The sequence below is a fragment of the Rhea americana genome, unplaced genomic scaffold, assembly GCF_003343005.1.
Source record: "Rhea americana isolate MKP2758 unplaced genomic scaffold, rheAme1 scaffold_142, whole genome shotgun sequence".
NCBI classification, from domain to species: Eukaryota; Metazoa; Chordata; class Aves; order Rheiformes; family Rheidae; genus Rhea; species Rhea americana.
In genome coordinates this window covers 988,963-1,012,308 of record NW_028185506.1, presented here as the reverse complement: position 1 = coordinate 1,012,308, position 23,346 = coordinate 988,963, and the positions used below count along the sequence as shown (strand labels likewise).

Below are 23,346 nucleotides of genomic sequence, written 5' to 3'. Positions count from 1 at the left end.
AAAAAAAAAAAAAAAAAAAGAGTTCAGCTGGGAAGACACAGAATCTGCAACTCGTTTCAACACACTGCCTAATTTTAAGAGTAACAAAATACAGTAAATTTTTTCTTAATCTATTCCTGGCTGTGAGTAACAAACAGTAAGTTTTACCATGGTTTCCTTACTCCTGTGGTTCTCCTTTCTCCTAAAAATTTTGCTTCTTTTTACTGTAGCTCTTATCCAAAAGCACATGAATGCCATAGAATACAGCTTCCTGCTACTAATGAAACCAGTACACATCACATAAGCATCCAAATACAATGATGAGCAAAGGAAGTAGTACAAACCTGCGATAGCGTGGGCGATAGGTAGGATTCCTGTGGACTTGTTGAAGCTGTCCTTCTGTGACCCCATCCTTCAGTTCTCCTTCACCACCCTGCAACCGAAGGAAATGGAAGACAGACAAGGATAAAGCATAATTTCAGAGGCAGTACCCAATATCTGGATGCCAGATTGAACAGAACAATAAGTCAGTACAAAAATGCAATCACACCTGGTTAAAAAACAAACCACACACAGATACTTGAAAGGCTTTTGTTTTGGCAAAGACGACAGCAGGAAAGAACACAAACCAACAGTGCTGCGCTTGTTCCTCACAGTAACAGACATCAAACAAACTACCTGACAATCCTCCTCTTTCTCCAGGAAAGGGCAGAAACTTTACAGGCAATCTCAGGATAACAGCATTGAGAGTGAACTTTAACATGAGATTAACTAAAATAACCAGAAGATAAACATTTGGGAATTCTGGAGTGCTGGAGGTTGTTAACCTGCAGAATGGAACAGAATTCCCTTTCAGATCTGTGCTAACCTCTTTTTACCGGATTAAAATCCCCTCTGAAAGTATTAAGATTTCAGACGTTCTGTATTGCTTTCCAAGTTTCCTAAAAAGCACAGAGACATGACCCAAAGACACTTGATGTACTTCAGAGACTGTGCCTATAAATAGCTATGTCAGCTATTCTTAGCAGTATGACAGTGCCAGCTGCAGAAGAGAGAAATCAGAACTCAATTATTAATAAAAACATGCACATGTGCACAGGCACATGAAGAAACAACTTATCAGATAATGTTATTTATAAAAACTGATCAAGATAGCTTGATACTTAAAAAAACACACCCACTAAGCAGATAGGTAGCAACAGTAGGAATAATAGGTATCTTCTGATGGCCATAGAGAATCATTTGAGGCCCAAAACAGTAAATTTAAAAGTTAAACTTTTAAATTTACAACAGGATACTACTATTTATTCATTTCAGGATACTAATTTTTCTGTATCTATAGAACAAACAGCATCTTAAAATAACTTTACAGTTTCATACATTCCACACATCACTCCTTTCCCTCTTTAGACAAATGTAGCAAAACCTGCAGCATCTTGTGTTTCTACCACCTGCCTCCTCTTTCCCCCTCTCACCCCTACCGAGAAAAGCAGTTAAGAGCTGAAAAATGGAGGAAACAAAACAAAACTCCAACAAGCATCTCCCTCATATCACAAAGAACTGTCTTTCAACAAAAAATCACTATTTTCTTCCCCATAATACCTAAGCAGATACACATGCAATAAGCTTCAGTTCTAACACTTCAGTGTTATAAAACTGGCATCATAAATGCCTAGAAGGCCTTGTTTGAGGGATAACATATCAAAAGTTAACAAAGCAACAACCTAAAGCTAGGGAAGGGCACATAATATTTTCAAACAGAAAGCTCTTGTACAGCCCTTGGCAGTCAGCATCACATTCACAGCTGTTTAAACAGCAATATTACATTTCTACATGTTTTGAATAGTATTGTCCACTGTGTCTATTCTGCCCAGCAGAAGTCTGAATTGAATATCCCATAAATACAGTTTCCTTCTCTTGTAGTGACAGAAAGAATGACCTTTCAACATGATCCAAATGGAACTCAACTAAGCATTTACAAGGCAGAAAAACACTGCAGAAGTTATTTTTATTCCTCAAACTGAATGTTGACACATCAGTATTCTAATTAGATTTGGGTTAAATAGTTGGTTGAGCGCTATGCATATCAAAGCAACTAAATTGCTTAGTACAAAAAAGTCTTCAGCATTTTCTTACAGCTTCTGTATTATCACAATTAACTAATGCCTTAGGTAAGTATCTACCTATCACCGGTCAACTGATTTAGGTATGTTGGCCAAAAGAGAAGTACAAACCCAGAATAAAACCATTATGTTGTCAAATCACTGCAAAAAATAGTTTGACCAAAAACCAGAACTTGAACTTTGGGATGTTATTTTCTATCAGTACAGTGAAACACATTGAGATGCATTTTTATTTGGAAAGCTTAAATTTGTACTCTTAAAAGCACTACGCCTCTAGAACATCCAGGATCCTGCTGACTAAGCTTCCTCCACGGACCTTCCAATTCAATGCAACACCTTGATTATCCTAAAAAGACAGTGAAAGAAACTGACTAACTGCACTTTCCACTTTCCTGTGAAGATGATCACAGATAGGCAGGCTATAAATACCCAAGAACATCTCCCACATTTCTTTAAGCTGAAAGATAGAAAATTTTCATTCTGCCTCCATCTCCCCTCATTCCTCAATAAGAATATCTTTAAACAATTACAGTAATGTCAGTGAGCTTTTCACCCATCTGCTTCCCATGGTATCCAAATTTATTCCTTAACTCTTACATCTCTTCAGATGTCTCTAGTTTTTAGATACTAAAATTCGTATCTACAGGGTTTTTTTTGTAAGAAATAGTGCAGTTCAAAACAAATTTGCCCACCTTCCGATTCACCAGCGTAGAGGCTCCTTCTGTCAGCAATGTACATAGTATTTCATATGAGAGCATCACCAACTCTCAAGGATATTCCATGATTTATCATGTTACAGCATTTTGACTATAGCTCCATACCATGTCTACCTCACAGAGTTCAGTAAAGACTTTAGACTGTTCTTTGTGGACACAATTAAGATTTTTCTGATGTGAATAAGTACTTCCACTTTCCACAGAATTTTCCATACAATCTAGATGGAACTCCACTGAAACTGGTCAAACATCTTAACTACTTAAAGATTCTCTTCATTTTTGAAGAATTTATGCATATTCAAAAACAGATTCAATAAGTTATACTTAAAGTATTTGAGGTAGAATGGCAAAGGACAGCATTTGCTTAAAACTGCGCCAATTAATCACACAGAAATCAACTGTTACTGGTTGAACTCCAATTGCCTAGTGTGGTCCATTAGAAGTTCTTGAAACTGTAAGGTCACCACCTCAGAAAGTCATCAAGTTAATGAGCCTTAATACCACTCAAACTATAGCACTCCCTTTTCTTCAGTAAGTTGAAGATGGATGATGTACCAGCTGAGCTGTGTAGTCTAGTGTAACTTAAATATAGCAGACTTGGATACACTGAAATTTCTTCCTTCGGGTGTGCAGCTACTACTCACCTACAGATGAGTRAACATCCTTGAGACTCAAGTCCAAGAAAGCTGGACTGTTAGCAACCCAAACCTAAGAAGTTTCAGAAGTGTGCTGCAAGATCGTTAGCTAGAAATGCAACTTCGAATGAGGAAACAAACTTTTATATACCTATGACTGAGATGATAGAAGTATATGGTATTTTTTGAGTAGTCCAAAAAAAAAAAAAAAATCACATACTATCACTCTAGGATACTGCAATCTTCCTTCCCTCTTTATACATACAAGAGAGGTAGAAAGCAGAGGCCTCATAAAAGAAAAGTTATTTTAGAGAGGCATCTTTCTAGACGCAGTAGACATGCAGTTGCAATATGAAGAATGTGTAACTGATATGGGTGACAATCCCCAAAAGCAAGTGTTATTAGCTCAAGATGAAGATTCCCTCTCTCAAATGATCTGTGAAAGCACCTACATAAGAGATGACAAGAATATTAAAGACAACTGTGGTTTCACTAATCTACTGTAGGACAGCTTCAGAAACAGGCCCTGTACAACACTTCCCTTCTCCCCAGTTTGATGCAAAAATGGAAATGAGATTTTTCTCCTAAATCTTTCACATGTAAAAAGTGGTATCTACATTAGTGCTGTTATCATATTCCATYCTTTCCATAGAATCAGTAAGGTTGGAAGGGACCTCTGGAGATCATCTAGTCCAACCTCTCTGCTCAAGCAGGGTCACCCACAGCATGTTAGACAGGGTTGCATCCAGGCAGGCTTTGAATATCTCCAGAGAAGGAGACTCCACAACCTCTCTGGGCAACCTGGTCCAGTGTCTGTCACTCTCACAGTGAAGAAATTTGTCCTCACATTCAGGCAGAACATCCTCTGCTTCAATTTCTGCCCATTGCCTCTTGTCCTGTCACACAGAACAACTGAAAAGTTTGTCCCCGTTCCCTTGACACCCTCCCTTCAGGTATTTATACACATTGATAAGATCCCCCCTCAGTACGCTCTTCTCCAGGCTAGACTGGTCTGGCTCTCGCAGTCATTTATCATGGGGCAGATGTTCCAGCCCACTGATCACCTTCATAGCCTACGCTGGACTCTCTCCAGTAGCTCCATGTCTATCTTGTACTGGGGAGCCCAGAACTGGACACAGTACTCGAGATGAGGCCTCACCAGGGCAGAGTAGAGGGGCAGGATCACCTCCCTCAACCTGCTGGCAACACTCTTCCGAATGCACCCCAGGAGACCATTGGCCTTTTGGCCACAAGGGCACATTGCTGGCTCATGGTCAGCTTGTCATCCACCAGCACTCCCAGGTCCTTCTCTGCAGAGCTGCTTTCCAGCAGTGCAGCCCCCAGCCTGTACTGGTGCATAGTTATTCCTCCCCAGGTGCAGGACCCTGCACTAGCCCTTGTTGAACCTCATGAGGTTCCCCTCTGCCCAGCTCCCCAGGCTGTCCGGGGCTCTCTGAATGGCAGCACAGCTCTGACACATCAGTCACTCCTCCCAGCTTGGTATCATCAGCAGACTTCCTGAGGAGGCACTCTGTCCCCTCATCCAGGCCATTGATGAATAAGTCRAACAGGATGGGACCCAGTACTGAGCCACAGGCCTCCAACTGRACTCCACACCACTGATGAGAACTGGCTGARGGTTGTCAATTCACCTCACTGTCCACTCGTCTAACCCACACTTCCAGAGCTTCTCTAGGAGGATGTTATGGGAGACAGTGTCAAAAGCTTTACTGAAGTCAAGGTATGCAACATCCACTGCTCCGCCCTCAGCTACCCAGCCAGTCATGCCATCTTAGAAGGCTATCAGGTTGCTTAAGCAGGATTTCCCCTTGGTGAAGCCATGCTAACTACTMCTGTTCACCTTTCCTCCACATGCCTGGAGATGACACCCAGGAGGAGCTGTTCCATCACCTTTCCAGGGATGGAGGTGAGGCTGACTGGCCTGCAGTTGCCTGGGTCCTCCTTCTTGCCCTTTTTGAAGACTGGAGTGACACTGGCTTTCTTCCAGTCCTCAGGCACTTCTTCAGGACCCTTCAAAGATGGAGAGAAACCTGGCAACAGCATCCACCAGCTGCCTCAGTACCCATGGGTGCATCCCATCAGGGCCCATGGATCTGTGGATGTCAAGCTTGCCCAGAAGGTCTCTAACCCTATCCTCCTCAACCAAAAGTAAGTCTTCCCTTCTCTGGGCCTTCTGCCTTACATCCAGGCTGCAGGATTCCTTGGGGCTGCCCTTAGCAGTGAAGACTGAAGCAAAGAAGGCATTCAGTAATTCTGCCTTCTATGTATCCCTTGTCACTAGGGCCCCTGCCCCATTCAGTAGTGGGCCCACATTTTCCCCAGTCCTCCTCTTGCTGCTGATGTATTTGAAGAAGCCCTTCCTATTGTTCTTAACATCCCTTGCCAGACTCAWTTCCAGCTGGGCCTTAGCCTTCCTCACCACATCTCTACCTACTCTGATTGCATTCCTATAATTCTCCCCAGTAGCCTGTCCCCTCTTCCACATTCTGTGTATTTTCTTCTTCTGTCTGAATTTGGCCAAGAGCTCCTTGCTCACCCATGCAGGTCTCCTGCCCCCTTTGCTGCACTTCTTACTCATAGGGATGCAGCRCTCTTGAGCTTGGAGGAAGTGATGYTTGAAYACTAGCCAGCTCTCCTGGACCTCCCCCCTTCCCTCTAGGGCCTTAACCCATGAGATTCCTCCAAGTTGGTCTCTGAAGAGCCCAAAGTTCACTCTCCTGAAGTCCAGGATTGCAATCCTGCTTGTTGCCTTGCTTCTTTCCTGCAGGATCCTGAACTTCACCATCTCACGGTCACTGCAGCCAAGGGTGCCCCCAACCTTCACATCTCTAAGCAGTCCCTCTCTGYTGGTAAGGACAAGATCCAGCAGGACACCCTTCCTCGTAGGCTCCTTCACCATTTGTGACAAGAAGTTATCATCAGTGCATTGCAGGAGCCTCCTGGACTGTTTGTGCCTTGCTGTGTAGTCCTTCCAGCAGATGTCAGGGTGGCTGAAGTCCTCCATGAGAACCAGGGTCTGTGAYTGTGAGGCTACTTCCACCTCTCTATAGAAGGCCTCATTGACTTTCTCTTCCTGGTCAGGTGGCATGTAGTAGACACCCACCATGTCCTCTGTGTTAGCCTGCCCTTTAATCTGCACCCAGTAAGTCTTCTTTAGTCAGACTGGACTTCTACTAATTTGCTACAGATAGTATTTCTGACACAAGTTGCGGCTATTATATCTAAAAAGACATCCTCAGCTGTTTTCTGCTATTGATTACTCCAAGCTGAATGTGTTGCTTTAAGATCTAATCCTATCCATCAAGGATAGGGGTCCCTTTACCTTTTAGGTATCCTTTAAGGATCCTAATAACAGACCAAGCTTGACTGCAGAGCATGTTTTTGCCAAGTCTTCATTCCTTATATCCCTGGCTTTTCAKGCAATCTGACAGTACTTCATCTACCAGCATTGCTTTTAGTTGTCACATCAGCTCCCAGGTAATACCATGTTCTTGCAGGGTTAAGTTCCAGTACTCATTTTGTCCAGCCTGCCTAAGAAAAAGGGTGCCACAACTAGCAGCAAGAACATGGTGGCTAACCAGGTTCAAGAGAACAATCAATAAACTTTGATGCCCCAGGACAAAGATAAACAGTATCATTTTATGTTCCTTCAAGATAAGGTGATTCACCAGGGCCACAGACCTCAGTGTGTGTGTATACATATATATACACACACACACACACACGTGTAAAGCTCTGAGTGCAGCAACAGCTGTTTTTGGATCTGTCATGACTGAAAATGCCAACAGTACTGGTTGATGAAAACTCCTCCTGTACCACAACCAAGACATGAATAGAGCTGAGCCACGGAAGTAGAAGCAAAAGCTTTTCCCTGAAAATAGACAGGGGAGAAGAACGCAATTAGCCATTCAGCAGCACATTTTAGTACCCAGTTCCCAGCACACAGCAGCCTTCAAACATTTTTAAGAGAATGTAGAATCTCAGTGAAGCATAGAGACAATACCTCATGTATCAGCCACTGAACTCTCGTTCCTCCTCTTTATTTTGCAGAACATTTCTTATCCATTAAGAGACATTTACATCTCAGTAATCCATCATAGACTCACTCTAGACACAAACTAAAGAGCACAACTCACCTGGCCTGTTTTAAACACTGTCTCCTGTCTCTCAGAGGGGTTGAACAGCATGCCAAAAGCTTATTTCTGCCCACTGACTGATGTGGAAATATACAGTACCTAGTAAATATGCAGATGTTAAAGTTTGGTCAGATGTACACAGGATAGGCTGCAGGAATTCTAAATCATGATATTCTACTAAAAATTCACATGCAATCAAAATATATTTGCACAGTGACTTTCAGAAAAGTAGAGGTATGCTGCTTTTCTGGATAGCTGCTGAATACCATTGCTGATAGCCTAAAGCRGAACAAGTGGTACTTGGAACCGTCCCACTCCTCTTTCACAAGCTACTTTCTTCAATTAAAGCAGTGAGAAGAAAGTAGACTGGGAGAGATGGCACTGTACATCTTACAAGGATGGTATTGTACAATATTCAACAACTTTGAGACAAAATTCACACTCAACAAGTTTATAGATAAAATAAATTAGAGGAAGCAGTCAATGATTTGGCACAGGCCTCACATTCAGGAGGACTTTCAACTGAAGGAACAGGCTAACAAATCCCATGAGCACTCAGGAGAAATAAACACCTGGATTAACACTTCTTTGATCATTTGCCAGTTTTGAAGACTGCAGTTATCTTAGAATCAAGCAGTATGTTTTAGGTCCTCAGAATAGAGGACTTCAGATCAGATCAAGCTGTGGACTCCCAGACATATAAGCTAGCCAAAGGGTAACAGTACAGTATTAGAATTTGTCCTTTGCTGTACATCAAGTATCTGGATCCAAGTGCGAGCTAGTGCCACGGAGAGGCCAGGTTCTTCTAGCTGCATGAGTTTACATTAGCTAACAAGAGTATCTCAGTGTGAGTACCCTGAGACTGGATGCTCCCTGTGTCCAAGATGAGTCTCATTATCACTCTTCAGGAAGAAAACAGCTGCTTTCCACACTTACTAGTACACAAGTATATCTAAGCCTTGCTACATCTGCTCATTTTGAACCCGGAACAGCTCCAAGTCAATAATGATAGTGAACACTGCAGCTGATACTAGCAATAAAGATAGCTAAGGAAAATTTTAATCTCAACAGAGCAAGAAGAGTGCCACTACTGGAATACAGCCAATGACCTAACAGATAAAAAAATATCAACAAGGCTGAAGCTGCAGAGTCTATCACTGTAAAAGCAAGACACTCAGCAATGAGGCATCAGATACTGGCACCAACTTCCAGCAGTCTAACAGCTTCAGAAAGAACATCTCAGGTATTTGAGGCTCTGTGGTATGTTCCAGAAGGATTAAGAGATCCTGCTATAGCAAGCATAAATGGCTGAACTTTAAGGACAGCTTTGACAACATTTTGTTTGCCTCTTTGCTGCTGATTTTGTAGAACAAGATGAGACAAGATGTTATGTTGCTTGTGTAGAGACTGACCACAGGGCTCTCATTGAATCATTCATACATTCTTGCAAGTGATGATCAGACTCACACAGACAAAAAGATACTGCCAAGCCTATAGTAGACTCCAGTTTGAGTTGTGCTATATTGATTCCTGGAACAAGCGTGATATGGATAGTAACTGCTGCATACACCTCACATACACCATACAGCTTATACAAGCTTTTACGTAGGGAAGAATATGTAGGGAAGCCGTTTAGGAAAGCTTGGAAATGTTGTGAACAGTGGTGTGTGACTAGTTTAAGAGAAAGTATTATCTTTATGATATACTGCTTTGCAAGCCTCCTCCATAGTGATGATAGCTTGCATGGAGGTTGCAAGTGGTTAGTCAAAATAGCTACCATGTTTAAATGCAAAAAACATTGAAAATGCAACAAATCATTTTTTTCCAAGCAACTCTTCAAAATGACAGCTATATTAAAGTAATATAGATATTTCCCTTTGCTTCAGAAGGTGAACACCTAGATGTCTTAATCTTTTGCTTAATCTTCTCAATTAGCAGACATTTCAACATCCAAAAAGATGTTTTTGCACCTTCCTAGAAAGATAAGCTAAGAAAAGGCCCAAAGGACACCCAGTAACAGAAATATCAGTACTAACATCAGTCATGCACTGATACAGTGTACTGCTGAAGAATGTCACTCACACCTTAGTTAACTATAAGGCAACATATCACATTCCAGTACTGGAAGCTTCCCCACATGAAGAAAGGTAGTTGAGGAAGTAGGATGACCGTCATTATAAAGCAATTAAACTTACGCTACGAGGTGGTCCACGGCGTCGGCCATAACTGCCACGTCGATAGCGGCGCCGGTCCGCAGCATAGCGGCTGCCTTCTACAGGGACTCCATCTGGACCAGTGACATTAGCTGCTTCTGCACCCTAAAAGACCAAAAAAGTCAGTAAAGCAAGGGGGTGTGAAAGGAGAAAGACCAGGTATAAGGGGAAGGAAGATAAGGAAATACAAAGGAAGTTTGTTTGCATTAGGTCCAAGCTCCAGAGATTTTTCTCTGAAGTGGCAAAAGCATATTTTATTTTCAGTCCCATAAGCTGAGAGGCTCATCACTCCCCATTCTTGAGTTCAGATGAACGAAGGATGGCAAAAGCGACAGATTAAGGACAGAAGATTCAAAAAAAGCAAAACTCAGAAATATAGTTGGAGAAAGGGGAAGTTCTGTGAACTTGTAGGTTCTTACAATCCTTAAATAACCAGGTTTCAAGACAAAAAAAAAAAAGGTAACATATGCTGTATTTCAAGCTTCCAGGCTGTCCAATAATCGTTAACTGCTCTCTCAAGTAAGAGCTACAGATTTTAGAAGCAATAGAGTATAGTTGAAGTAAGTTTTGAGACCTATCTAGAAACATTTTTTAATTAATACTTCAGAGAAAAGTTGTATGAGTGCCACCTGCTCCAGGGATTACTTTAGTACTTTAGTAGACAAAAATAGTATGCATGGAATACTCTGTTACTCCCCACTAGAGTGGTGTTAACTGTTGGACTATGCCACTATGCTTCTATACCTCCACAATCTCTTACCTTCTCTCCCTCAACCACATCAAATTCTACAGTTTCTCCATCACCAACACTGCGCAGATATTTCCGTGGGTTGTTCTTCTTTATTGCCGTCTTTAAAGAAAGATGATACAGAAAAGTATTAGTTTTCTGTCTTTTCATTTACAGCCCTCTAAATGAGCTAAGGACAGTTTCTGCTATAGTATCAACTTTACAAAACAGATCAGTCACCACACCAAGATATGGCAAATATACTAGTCTCTCTCATTCCCTAGCCCTTCCTTACTCAGACAATATTCCTTTCTCAATACTTATCAGGTTACAAATCAGCTGTTGTCCTAGGTTCTTCTCACACCTACTAAATACCTGGATCATTTCATATGTTTGTATGCATAGAGTTCACACTGATTGTTTGACCTCCTGCAAGCAGTATCAAGGCAATTCCAGTTGTAAGCATGACCTGTGCCTTCACAATCATTAAAAGCCTCTAAACCATCTAGACAGAATTTAAGACCAGAAGCATTTTTAAAGATAGCAGTTTTTCTTCTCTAGTTGTTATGAATTGCTATGATACCTTACAGTTATGCTATAACTTTAATGTAACAGAAAAAGCATTTTACCTAAGCACTGTAAGGCAGACCCCAAAAAGTTAGGTGACTCCCTAAGGAAGGCAGAAGAATAGTACCAGAAGAGAGTGTCACAATCTTCTAGAAGGAAACCCAAAAATAGTATTAACAACACAGATTAGAGTTAAAATCAGTTGAAAACCCCCTCAGATTCACAGGAACTCAGACTTCCTAGACTGGTTTTCAACCTGTGAACTACAGATCCCTTTCACTTGAGTGCTTCTAGGATTCCACAAAAGGCAGTTAGCAATAATGAGCCTATTATCATTTTATCACACAAGGGTACACAAACTAAAAAGCCTTAAAAAAAAAACCATTATGCAAGTCAATCTGAGAGCCAGCTTTTTTCTGAAGCACTATTTGGTTGTTAAACACCAATCAGCTTTCAGAATCTCCTGATATGGGTTTATTTAGTTAAGAAACAGTGCATGGATGTGCATGAGTATATCTCCTGGATTTTATACAAAATACAATGAATAAATTTAGCTTAAGAAATGACAGTTGTGGAATCTGTTGACAGTTCCAGAAAGATAGGCAGAATGAGAATCAGATTTGTTGCCAACACATAAAAATTATATCCATTCGTTAAGGCAACAATAGGCCAAAATATTTCCCAAAGTATTGAAGGAAAAGTTCTGAACAGTTTCAAGCTGAATGATGAGTTTAGGGAAGGTATTTTTGTAGCTCAATATGGGCCCTTTTGTGTTTCAGGCAATAATCCAGCATGTTTTTAYCCCTCCATCTACCCATGCTATTCCCTGTATACAGCAATAACCCCAAATGGTTCAAGGAAAAATGCAAAAGCTGCTGTGCATAGCACTAGTATTGAAGCAAAAACAATGTAAGAATTTTTTGCTAGAGTAAGAGCGAACTGCTCAAGTGAATTCCTTTGGGAAATGTTTCAGCAAGCAAGGACTCCCACCTTCAACAAAGTTTTGCTTTCTTTAGTTTGCTCTCTGTTGATTTATTAGCAACTGTCTCATCTCTGAAAATATCTTCAAGGGGCAGCTTTTCCACAAATGCTATTTACTAATATTAAAAATCACTACCCTTACTGKAGATTAAGATTTCAATTATTGCACTACCACTTGTACTGAAATAATTGACAAATTCTAAAGGCTTGTGCTCTGCATACAACAGAGATGTCAACAAGCTCTCTTCCAGAATCTTCCTTCTTTCTTGTAAGGGCAGTGGAGGGGAAGAGAGTACCCACTAGATTTCCTCTCAGTAGAGGGCGTTCTGAAGACTAATTAAGCTCCTCAAACATCCTCCCAGCAGAGTAATGGATGATAGATTGAATGAGGCTTGACATGCAGTATTTGAGACTTATGGACTAAGACTTCAAATTTCAGATTTGCAGTTGGATAACCAGTCAATAGAATATAGAACCTACCACAAGATAGGCTGAGGTTTATTTTATAAAAGCAACTAGGAATCATTTTGAGCAAGTCCTAAAATTCTGAGCAGGAACTGTAGAAGTTTTTTCTTCAGTTGCAGGTAAACATTGCTGAAGTAAGCCTCTAATAGACCTATGCTCTTAGCTTGATGAAAAGACTTTTACTCTGTATATCCAAAGGGGAGAGCACTACACTGCCCTACTGTTTACTAGCACACAGCAGCCTCCAGCTTCTTTGATTCAGCAGACATGTTTTGTGTTAACACAGGCAGCACTGAAGAATTAAGACAAAGCCTTTCCTTTCCCAAGGAGGCAACAATGCAGACAGCGATGGGTGACTGCAGAGTTACGTCAATAACTCTGCTCAGCTGAGCTCTTCCCATACCCTCATATGGGTATTCCCATCATGCACACATGCAGTGCTGTCACAGCAGTGGCAGAGCTCCACTGATACATCTCTAGCAGGCTCCGTCATAAATATTGTGCATGACAAACATGAACAACAAAAACCAACAACAACAAAAAAAACTGTGCATCAGATATTTACTTCTCCTCACTATCTGTTGACTCAAGTTATGCCTAATTTATTTAGGCTTCTTTAGCTACCTACATACTTCTAAAAGTGTTAAACTGCAAGACATCCATGCACACATACAAACACCTCCAACCCTGTCAAAGTGCTAAGWGAGTGCCCTAGACAGCTTCTTGCATGAATCAACTCAACAAGGACACAAGCAGGATGAAGCCAAGAAAACTCACCCTTCATCAAACAATTGTTGGAGTTCCCCTCCCCCCAATCCCCCTTCCCCCAGGAAGACAGAGGGTTAACTCAAAGCAGCTGTGCATGCCCTAAAGAGAAAAGCAGTTTAGTCTGCGCTCCATTTATAAATAGCGCCCAACAGCCGCGCATGGAACGTTAACCCCCCATTCCCATCATGAGATCTGCCTGTTCCCCTCCCGCTGGTGCAGGGCGCCTCTATTCAACTAGGTCAGCCTCGCTCTGAAGGGATTAGACCGGTAATCCGGGCCCTCCCCCACGGCCCCAGGCGGGGGAGGAGGGGCGGGCCCCGCCAGCCAGAGCGCGTCACTAACAGCAGAGAGGACGGCAGCGCGCAGCAGGATGCTTGCTTATGTCATCGATTTGCCACTCGCGCGCCGCTCCCTGAGCGGGCCTCAACCGCCTACCAGGAGCGGGGCCACGGGCTCCCCCCACCAGGCCACCCRCACACCCAAGCCACTCCTGCCAGGAAGCCACTGGCCTCTGTAACAGGGATGTCTCCTACTGATGGTGCTCAAGCGAAGCTGTGACAAGGCTTATCCACCCTTCATACAGCTTCCCATCATCATTTGTTACTGCTCTTACCACACATAGAAGATTAGTTTGAGATGGAATAGTTTAGGAACACCAGTTGCAGCTGATCTAGATTAGACCCAAAAGTATCTGCTTTGTTATGCAGAACCCATGGACAAGTTTGATCAGATGCCAATTTACTTGGGAAGCAGTATTTCCCAGACATTAGGACAAYGTTTTACCTAGGGCTCACTCCTATGCAATTTCAGCTACAGGAGATGAGAAATCAGTCACTATGTCCTATCCCCCGCCCCATATTTTACATGTGGGTAAATGGTTACCAGCACAGGTGAATGAGACCCACATACAGAACACCATAGATAGTACTAGCTTGCTGTAGGAATCCACTGTTTGGAGCCCTCACAGCCAGTCTTCCCAAGCAGAAAAATGCTGATCCGCATCACTTCTGTTTGACAGCAGAACAGTCATTTTTCCATATATCTTCTCAGAAGTCTCTCAGGGACACTTTGTTTTTCTTCAGAGTAATTTTACAGTGCTACCTATCCAGAAGGTATTATTTCAGCTACTAGACTCCCTCCCATCAGACTGTAGATTTAGTCCCTCTATCAGGGTCCACACAGCACATGGTTATTAAGAAAGGAGAGGCAACTGTTAGGTATTTGCATATACTTCACATTGAAGGCTCTTGCTCTCAGTGCACTAAATGAGCCTCAAGTGTGCATTGTGCACACTTCCTGACATCTTTAGTCATTAGGGGCACTAGTTTTCACAGCTTTGTCCATTTTAGAGGTAACAGGTCTAGATACCTTTACACAAGGAAACAGTTGTCATATGCAATCTAGCCATAAAGCCACTGGAACMGAACTAGCTCTTCAAGTTTATCAGCACATTTAAGAGTGACATGCACTTCTCATCTCCTAAAGTTTCCTGTTTACATCTGATGAAAATACTGTCACTCATACTACAGAGAAAGCTCATGCTTGAAAAGTCTGCAGGGCCTGCATGTGATCCTTACATACGGGATAAGCACCACCACCACGACTTCATTTTCTGGTGAAGTAAGTCTCTGATGCTGCACATTCAGATCTAAGCCAACCAGTTTATGTCAACATGCAAACATCATCTCTTCCTTTCAGCTATCTATATCATGACATAGATATGATAGAGGCTCAGAACAGCCTACTGACAGTTCAAGGAAAGCTAACCAATGACAGGCTGCTTGGCAATTTCTCTGTACTTGGCCACACTGAGTACATAGAAGGAGAGAAAGGCTAAGAGCAGCTGTCTCATGCAGCAACAGCTGATGGCAACCCAGTCTGGTAAAGAGCCAGACTAAATCACTTTCTCTAATACCAGGAAAGGCAGACAGTACAGACCTGCAAATGAAGACAGCAGGAAGAAATGAAAGACTGAGGAATGTGAGGAAATGTGTGCACAGGTTGCAGAGCTGAGGGACTATAAGGGAAAGCAACAAATAGCAAGGATTTTAGAAAATAGAAGTCAACCACCCTCCCAAAAGACTTTTTTGGTCTGCTCTGATTTGAATATAAAAACCACACACAGTTGTAATGCTCATCTTCAATTATAACTTTGTAGAGTAAAAAACATCCTCAAATTCCTTCCTGAAAGGTTTCCAATACTATTTCTTGTCACAATAGAATTGGAGTACATGATCATTCAAGATATTTAGGGTAAATATTCTAAGTATAAGGCAGGATAAGTTGGGGTGTCTGTTCCAAGAAGTTATACCAAAAAAAAAAAAAAAACACCACTATCACAAACCACATGTAATACACTTTAAGTACAATTACTGCTCTCTTACCTGATGAACAAACACATCTTCTTTGGTATCATTTCTGTGAAAAGCAAGTGAGAGGTTGTAAGAGTTTATATTAACAGACTTAAATAGAAATCTGACCTCACAAGTAAATCCTCCCTTCTCCCAGCTTGTAGTACATCCCCTGGATGCCATACATTCTGTATAAGTCTATGCTACCAAGATCCTGCAGTGAATTTCCTGGGTCACATGCTTGAGAGCAGAAAGGATTCCCTATCCTTCCAAATGAGAGTCCCTGCAATCTGTAGGCAGATATTCAAGATGCAGTTTTGACAGAAGACTGTAGTGTTTTGCCTTTCACTACCTCTGTATACACCCTACTGCTCCCTACCTCCAAACTTCCATAAGACCTGCAACCTGAGCTTGTAGTATGTTATCCCAGAGGTCAAGTAAGACTATCAACAGGCCTGGCCACAGCTGCTAGAGCTCTTCTTTCAGTGAAACCCAAAGCAACACTGCACAAGAGGTCCTAGGAGTGTCTAGTGGGACAGGGACCCAGACTTGAACAACCAATTGAGTTGTTAGATTGTGTGAGTCAGTTCAGGTTTCTGCATGCAAGGCATGAGGATGGCTCAAAAAGCTTGATTCTATGTTCACACAGAGGAGAAGCAGCCTAGACACTCATCTGTTCAATCAATTCTTCCTCTGGAGAAAGAGTAGACAGGTCAAAGAGTTCATAAAGGCTGTATAAAATCCAAGATTGATTGCATTTGACTAACATAGCAGTAGATTTCAGTTTGGTGAGACAACTAATAGAAGTTATTACATCATAGCACTTGAAGTGATAGTCTTGAGCTGGATATGAAAGACTCACTTCTTCCCAATTCAAGCTGTTCTTCTAACCTCACACAACACCAGACAGCAGTCTCCAGATAACTGGAATTAATACTATACCAGAAGTGGCTTCAGCCTCCCTGAAACATGGCTCTTCCATCCCATTCTAGAGTGTCCAAGTTACCCAGATTAACTGTGACATGATAGTTCAAAGATTTGCAGGGCAAAAAAGTATCTACTGCAAGACATATGTTCACCATGGAGGAACTTCATTTTTCAGACAGGTGTATCCTTTAAAACCCTTCAACCCCATACATGCTCCACTCTTAAAAGTCAGTTTTCTCTAACAACTTGAGTACACAATACCTAAGTTCCCAAGGTTGGCATATGACAAATAATCCACATAGCTTTTAGTGGTAAGTGGTTATCAGTACCATTCAAATGTCTATATGTTTTTTTTTTTTTTATAAAAACAATTGAAGTTTTGTGAAGCCAGGTCCATAAAGTCTTCAGTTAGCAGTAGAGAATTTCACTGTGTATTTAGAGAAAATATTTTGATTAATCAGTTACACAAACATGAAAGTGTTTCCCCTTACCCTCCAACCTTATTCCAAGCTTTAGAGAGCTGAGTAGATAGGAGATTTCATAAAACTTGTTTCTCATGCTTACTCATGTTACAGTTCTAGTAATAGAAGACAAGATTTGCTATGTGTTTGAGACTGTTTTCTTCTCCCCCACCCTTTTGTTGGGGGAACGACAGAAGGAGTCACAAGACATCTTTTTTTTTTTTTTTTGAATGTCTGGTAAGACTTAGCAGTCACTTATGAATTTATTTTAGGTCTTAGATCTGAGAATTGGTAATGCATGGCATATTATCTGTAGCACAAGTCTTAGTGCAGTATAAATACAACTATCAATTTAAACATACCTGTTGATAAAGCCATATCCATTTCTGACATTGAACCACTTGACAGTGCCAAGAACTTTAGTGGCTGGAAAGAAAGAGTTAGAGTAGTTACTCTAAAACATAAGAAAGTGCAAGAATTTTACAAAATATTTTTATACTTGCACATTAAGTCAGAGACCAATTCTGTTCCCTTCACACTCAAGGTATACTTTCACTCGCATTTCAGTTTATACCAATGTACCAGCAGGAAGCAGTGCCTTAACACTGTTCATCAGCTAAAAAGTTACTACACAGCATCTAGAATAAACTCCAGCTGTTTTCAAAATTGGCCATTCAGCGCTTCACTACTGTTTTTTAATCCCAGAGATGGGCAATCAAGCTGAATTCCCTCCATCACTGCCATTCATCAGTTCTAGTTTGGAAGCCAGATATTAAGGAGAGCTAAAGAAGCTGTATAGAAGTTCCCTCTTTCACTCAGCCATCTCTCCTTTTTAGGCTGAAGAAAAAAAAARTCACATTAACACCATACAGCTCAAGTAGAAAGGCAGAAGATTCTTATTTTGGATACAAACTTTCTTGCATTACTGTCATCCTTACTATCACTAGCCCAACAAGTGTTACTCTGTTCCTATTCCTACTATTAGATATCTTCCATAATTTATCAGCTATGGAAGTAACTAGCTTTACTTTCAAAGGCTTCTAGGATCAAGAGAAGTTCTTGTCTATCATGTAATACCCAACCAGCATCTTGCATACAAGCCATACTGCAGTGTCTTACAGGATCTGGTGAAACCTGTTCCTCCAACATACAGTATGTGTGGGAGGAACCCAGTAGTGATGGAAGTAACTCAGCCTCTCCTCTCAGCAACTGGGTGGAGACCACTAACTTACATTTGTCAAATTTGTAGGAAAGGGAAGATTTGGGGTTCTGTATTTTAATAGATTTATCTATTACACAATGATCACAGTCACTTGCTCAACCCATATAGAATTTACCTGAAAAAAGGATAGCTAGCCACAGAAGACTATTTATTAAATAAGGAAAAAAAAAAGGGGGGAGGGGGGATTGAGGGGGCACAGAACACCAGTTGAGGGCAGGGAGAAGAATCTAGGGAATCTCCATTTCAGGGTTCCCTAAGTCACAGTCTGCTAGAGGCAAGAAGCATGTACTGCAAAGAATCATCTGCATCTGCTCTACACCTGCATTCTTCTCCAGGCTTTGGTCCCATGCAGTTCTCACATTCTTATACTTCAGCCAAGCAGAAGAATACTCAATACACAGCAGAAGCATCAGCATTTGCTGGTCATATWTTTGCCATGAATTATTTGTAGTAATAGGCCACTTCTCATTACACTTTTAGAAGTAAGATTTTGGGCTTCTTGAACAAGATTCTTTAGCAGGAAATGTTTACACTGTTAGAAGAACCAGAACTACTTTAAGAGTGGGATATGTACTAGAAAAAAGGGCTGCACATCATACAACATCCATTCCTACTCCACTCCCTGTTTAGGGCTACAGAGATTTAAAAAAAAAAAAAAAAAAAAAAAACACACACACAAGTTCCACTGCCTACCACTGATTCAGTAGCAATCACTCTTCAGTAACAAACACTCTTCAGCACCAACATTTATTTATTCTCTTAGATTTAGCTTTATGGAGTCACTGGGTACAAACAGATGTTCACTGCTATCATTAAGGCACTGTCAGACAAGAGCTCATCGCACTGGACAATCTGACAGAAAGAAGAAGGAAAAGAGGGAAGGAGGGAAGCAGTGACCATACAGGTTTTAGTCTGATTTTGTAAGAAGCAACGCTAATACCAGCAGTTCTCCCACCACCATCCCTTCCCCCATCACTTCAAAATAGCTGTTGAAGTAATTGGCCTATTTCAGTCAGATAAGAGGATGAGAAGTCTAGGAAGTCACTACACACCGAAGAACACAAAGCCACACACATACTCCCTCCTTGAGGGGTCAGGAAACTTGTGAAAGGAAAGGTGATAAAACTCAACATAAGGCCACTTGGTTGCTGATAAATGGAAGTTTGCATACACAGCTCCAAAAACAGCTAGAGCAATACTGTTCCTTACCTACAAGCTGTCAGAAAACACTGAGAAGTTTTAGTATAGTCTTTAAGACAGCACACTGGGGATATCATTCTGTACTGGCACTGGTCTTGTACTCTTATGTTTTACTGTGAGAGGAAGTATGTCTGACAAGCATCATAATAAACATCCACGTGACTAAGGCGCAGCCATTGTTCAGCCTGAACTGTCATAGCAGGGAAACGAAGCAGGGCATGAAGATAAGCTCAGAGGAAGCCAAAAAACAATTTTAATGAGAACTGAAAGAAGGTAGTTGAAGTGACAATCCCCATCCTATTAGGAAAGGACAGAGGCTATGTATTTCCACAAGACACCGTACTCTATTAATATAGGTGATCAGCAATTCCCACTCATGCAAAAGCAGCCTTAGTTTAATAAATTTTAGAAGTGAAAACCAAAACTTTGTTTTCTCTGACCAAACAGAGAAGAAAGCTGATTGGCCTTTATTCTTGCTCCTAGAAGACAAATACTCAGATGAGCTAAGCAAGCACCAGAACTTGCTTCTAACAGGACCTTTGTAAAAGGAGACTTAAGTGTACATATTACAAGGTCATTAACAGGGATACTTGAGATAAATTTGCATTCAAATCTATTTTCAACTAGCATTATATTAATAATCACTCTCAGCTAAAAAGCTCACCTAACAATAAAGCCAGCTTGCAAAGCTATCAGAATAATTTGGACTAGAATAGGAAAGGCATCTGTGCTTTCAGCTTTTTTTTTTTAATTAAAAAATAATAGCAAAAGTCTAAGTTAGCCTGACAGGTAAACTAAATAGATACCATTAGCATGAATGAAGCAAGTCACAGTAAGGCAAAAAACAGCCAGGTATATTATCAGCTGTAGATGTGCCTTGATTGACTACTGTAATTAAGGAACTAAACAATAGAGTAAGGGGGAAAGAGACAAATGATAGTTTCTTATTTCTGCTTTGCTAGAACCCTTCCTACCTCAGTTTCCTTACCTGCTCCTGCATCTGCTGTAGTCAGACCTCAAGACTTTCTCTTCAGAAGTTAGAATGCTGTCTTTCCTTAGTGAACTTCAGGGCTTTGCACTAGTAGCCAGCCTCACTTTTGTAATAATTTCTTAAAACTATGCAGTTATAAGTAGCAGATCCCTATTTCCACTACAATAACTTCACTGCAGATTGAAGTCTTGTCCTTTTCAACTGGTTGATCCTGTTTAATCACAACAACAAGAACTAGGTATCCACTGGGATCGAGTATACAGGTAGCAACTCAGTATTCAGTTTACATCTTCACTATTGATAAAGTAGAAACTTTAAAAGCCTAACACACTAGACTCTAAGAGCAGTTAGCATMCTTTACAGATAAGGAAGTCGCATAGCGATCTTAAAGACTTAGMGATCTGGATTCTTGGTTACACATGCTGTTTACCAGCAGCCACGACCAAGACGGGACTCCCTGAGCTCCACCAGCCGCCAGAGCCGCGGTGCTCACGTCGCGCCTGCCGCAGGCGGGGTCCCGCGCGGACGCACGCCAGGAGCGGGCGCCAGAGCTGCGACCGGTGTCAGCAGCGACCCAACATGGCTGCTGCCGACTTGCACTCTGCGCTGCTCGCAGGGCGGTTCCAACGGCCCGATCCCCACTGCTGACAAGCGTCAGCAAAGCCCAGAGCGGCGCAGAGGTTGCCACGCTCCTGGGCCGCTTCGCCAGGGGCTAGCGAGAGCCGCACCGCGCCCGGCCGCCCGCCGCACCGCCGAGTTCCGGGATCCCCCGCAACCAGCGCCTTGCCCCGTCTAACTCCACGCTGGCATCCCGGCAGTGCGCCGCTCCGGAGGCGGCTCCCCTCCGCGGGCTCGGCCGCCTCCCCCGAGAGGCGCCTGACTCACGGCCCCGGGGGGCCGAGCCCTGGACTGCAGCGGGCGGCACCGCCCGCTCCGGGAGCGCAGTGCGCCCCCGGCCGCCTCCCTCTGGCTCCGAGGGCGGCGCCACCACCACGTGCTGCCCCCACGCCCGCCGCGGGGGCCCCGTCCCGGGAGAAGTTCGGCGGGGGCGCGCCCGACACTCACCAAGCACTTTCTTCTCTGTCTCCGCGGCAGTGGTGGCAGCTGCGCCAGAGCCCGACTCCCCACTCGCTCCACTCGCCGTAGCGGCGCTAACGGGGCTCTTAGGCTTGGTGTCCGCGACGGCGGGCGGCAGCGGCGCGGGGGCTGCGGCCGGGGCGGCGGCGGCTGCAGCGGCGGCGGTGGTGGTCGAGGCAGTGGCGGCGGTCGGAGTGGCGGGGGGCGCCGGGCTGGCGGTACTGGTCTCGGCCGCCTCGCTCATGGTGCCGGGCGGGTCGCTACGTGGTGCTCGCTGGTGTCTCTCGGGCCCCGCGCTGGGTCTTACTGCCCCCAAAATGGCCCCGCCGAAGTTTTAACGCAGTCAGCCTGGGCCGGGACTCCTGCCGCCTCATTAGCATTTAAAGGGGCCGCGCCTCCATAGCTGCCCTCTCTAGAAGCGGGACAGAAGGGCCCTATGGGCCGAGTGTAGGGGGGCATGTGTGGAGCGAACTTCACCCGGCGTGTCCCAGGGAGCGCGTGGGGGCGAGTGGCCGCGCGCGTGGAAGTGTATGCGGTAAGCTGTGCACTGTCGTTCGTGCGAGTGCGCCTCAGTGCGTTTGTGCGTGCGTGTTTGTGTAGAGAATTACGTGCTCGTGTGCGTGTGTCTCCGTGAGTCTGTGTACGTGCGTGTGCGCGCGAGCGTGGGCGCGGACATCCCGGCGTCTGCGTGTGCTGGTACATCCGCACGCGCACACCGATACGTGCCTATACGTGTGCTTACACACATTGTGTGCCTACACACGAGCTCGTGGGGGAGGCGTGCGTGTTCGTCGATAGAGCTGTGCGCTACTATGTCTCTTGTTAGGCGTGTGTGCGCCTGCGTGGGCAGCACGTACGCGTGTGCTGGTGCTGCGGGGGATGTGCGTTCGGGGGTGTATGCCCGCGGCGCGTGTCCACCTGCTTTGAGGGAGTGCGCGGGCGCGCGTCTGCGACGTGGGTGTTCCTCCATGTCGGCGAGAGCCCTGCTGCCCCGCATGTGCGTGGCCTCGCGAGGCCCCCGGCTCCCTGCCTCGCTGCGGAGGGCTCCGGGCCCCCGCTGTCCCGTCCCGCCCCGCCTGGGCCTAGCGAGGCGCGGGCAGGTGGGGAGGAGTGCATCCCTTCCGGGGCTGCAATGAGTCCAGAACCTCACCAGGCTGCATTTTTGAGGTGAATTTTCTACTTTTGGGGGATGAATTTTCCCAGGCAGGGAGGAGTAGTTTTGCACTCTGTGTGCAGTGTGCAGGGTGAGGGCACTAGCGGGCCTTCCTGCACCCTTGCACCCTGCTGTTCTTTGCTGAACAATGTTGACAGTAGGTGCTGTGTTTACTTTCAAGTGTTGATAACCTTGTTACACAAATGAGTCCTGCACGGAGAATATTATTATATTTAACAAAAGTCGTATTTTTTCCGTAAAAGTATCTTGCTATCTTCTCTCCCAGCTCATCATTACCTGTCTTTTGTTAGCTGTTACTACTATTTCTCATAGCTCTTTCCTCGTTAACTGTTTCCATGTCACTTTCTTCCTTGGTGTTCTCCACCTTGCACACTCATTGACATCTACCAGCTTTTACCGTTGCTGCCTCCTTTCCTTGCCACTGTCCTTACATCTCTCCTGCCTTCCTTGCTACTTCTTCATTTTTTTCTGTCCTTCCCCCAGTCTTTTACAGCTTCCCTGGTGTCTTTTCAGCAATGTTTCTACTTTTTCTTTTCTTTTNTTTTTCAGTTGGCACCCTAGCACTCCATCCTAATTCCATACCCCCACTACATCACTTTTTTTAATTGCCTC

The 23,346-nt window shown here is 43.6% G+C and overlaps 1 protein-coding gene across 2 annotated transcripts in view; it reads right to left on the bottom strand.

Annotated features, from left to right (window-relative positions):
* Positions 1–21,893, bottom strand: part of YBX3 (Y-box binding protein 3) — a 26,338-nt gene extending 4,445 nt beyond the window's left edge. Inside the window, exons 1-6 of one of the 2 annotated variants that reach the window (XM_085298825.1) lie at positions 21,549–21,893; positions 17,433–17,496; positions 15,716–15,749; positions 10,584–10,673; positions 9,793–9,928; positions 324–396 (exon numbers count right to left, since the gene is read on the bottom strand). In XM_085298825.1, the coding sequence (XP_085154951.1) occupies positions 324–396; positions 9,793–9,928; positions 10,584–10,673; positions 15,716–15,749; positions 17,433–17,496; positions 21,549–21,804 (653 nt within the window). In that variant the 5' untranslated portion in view covers positions 21,805–21,893. Of the gene's footprint in view, positions 1–323; positions 413–9,792; positions 9,929–10,583; positions 10,674–15,715; positions 15,750–17,432; positions 17,497–21,548 lie in introns of both variants that reach the window. The other variant, XM_085298824.1, reaches the window with a different exon arrangement.
* Between the last annotated feature and the right edge of the window lie 1,453 nt (positions 21,894–23,346).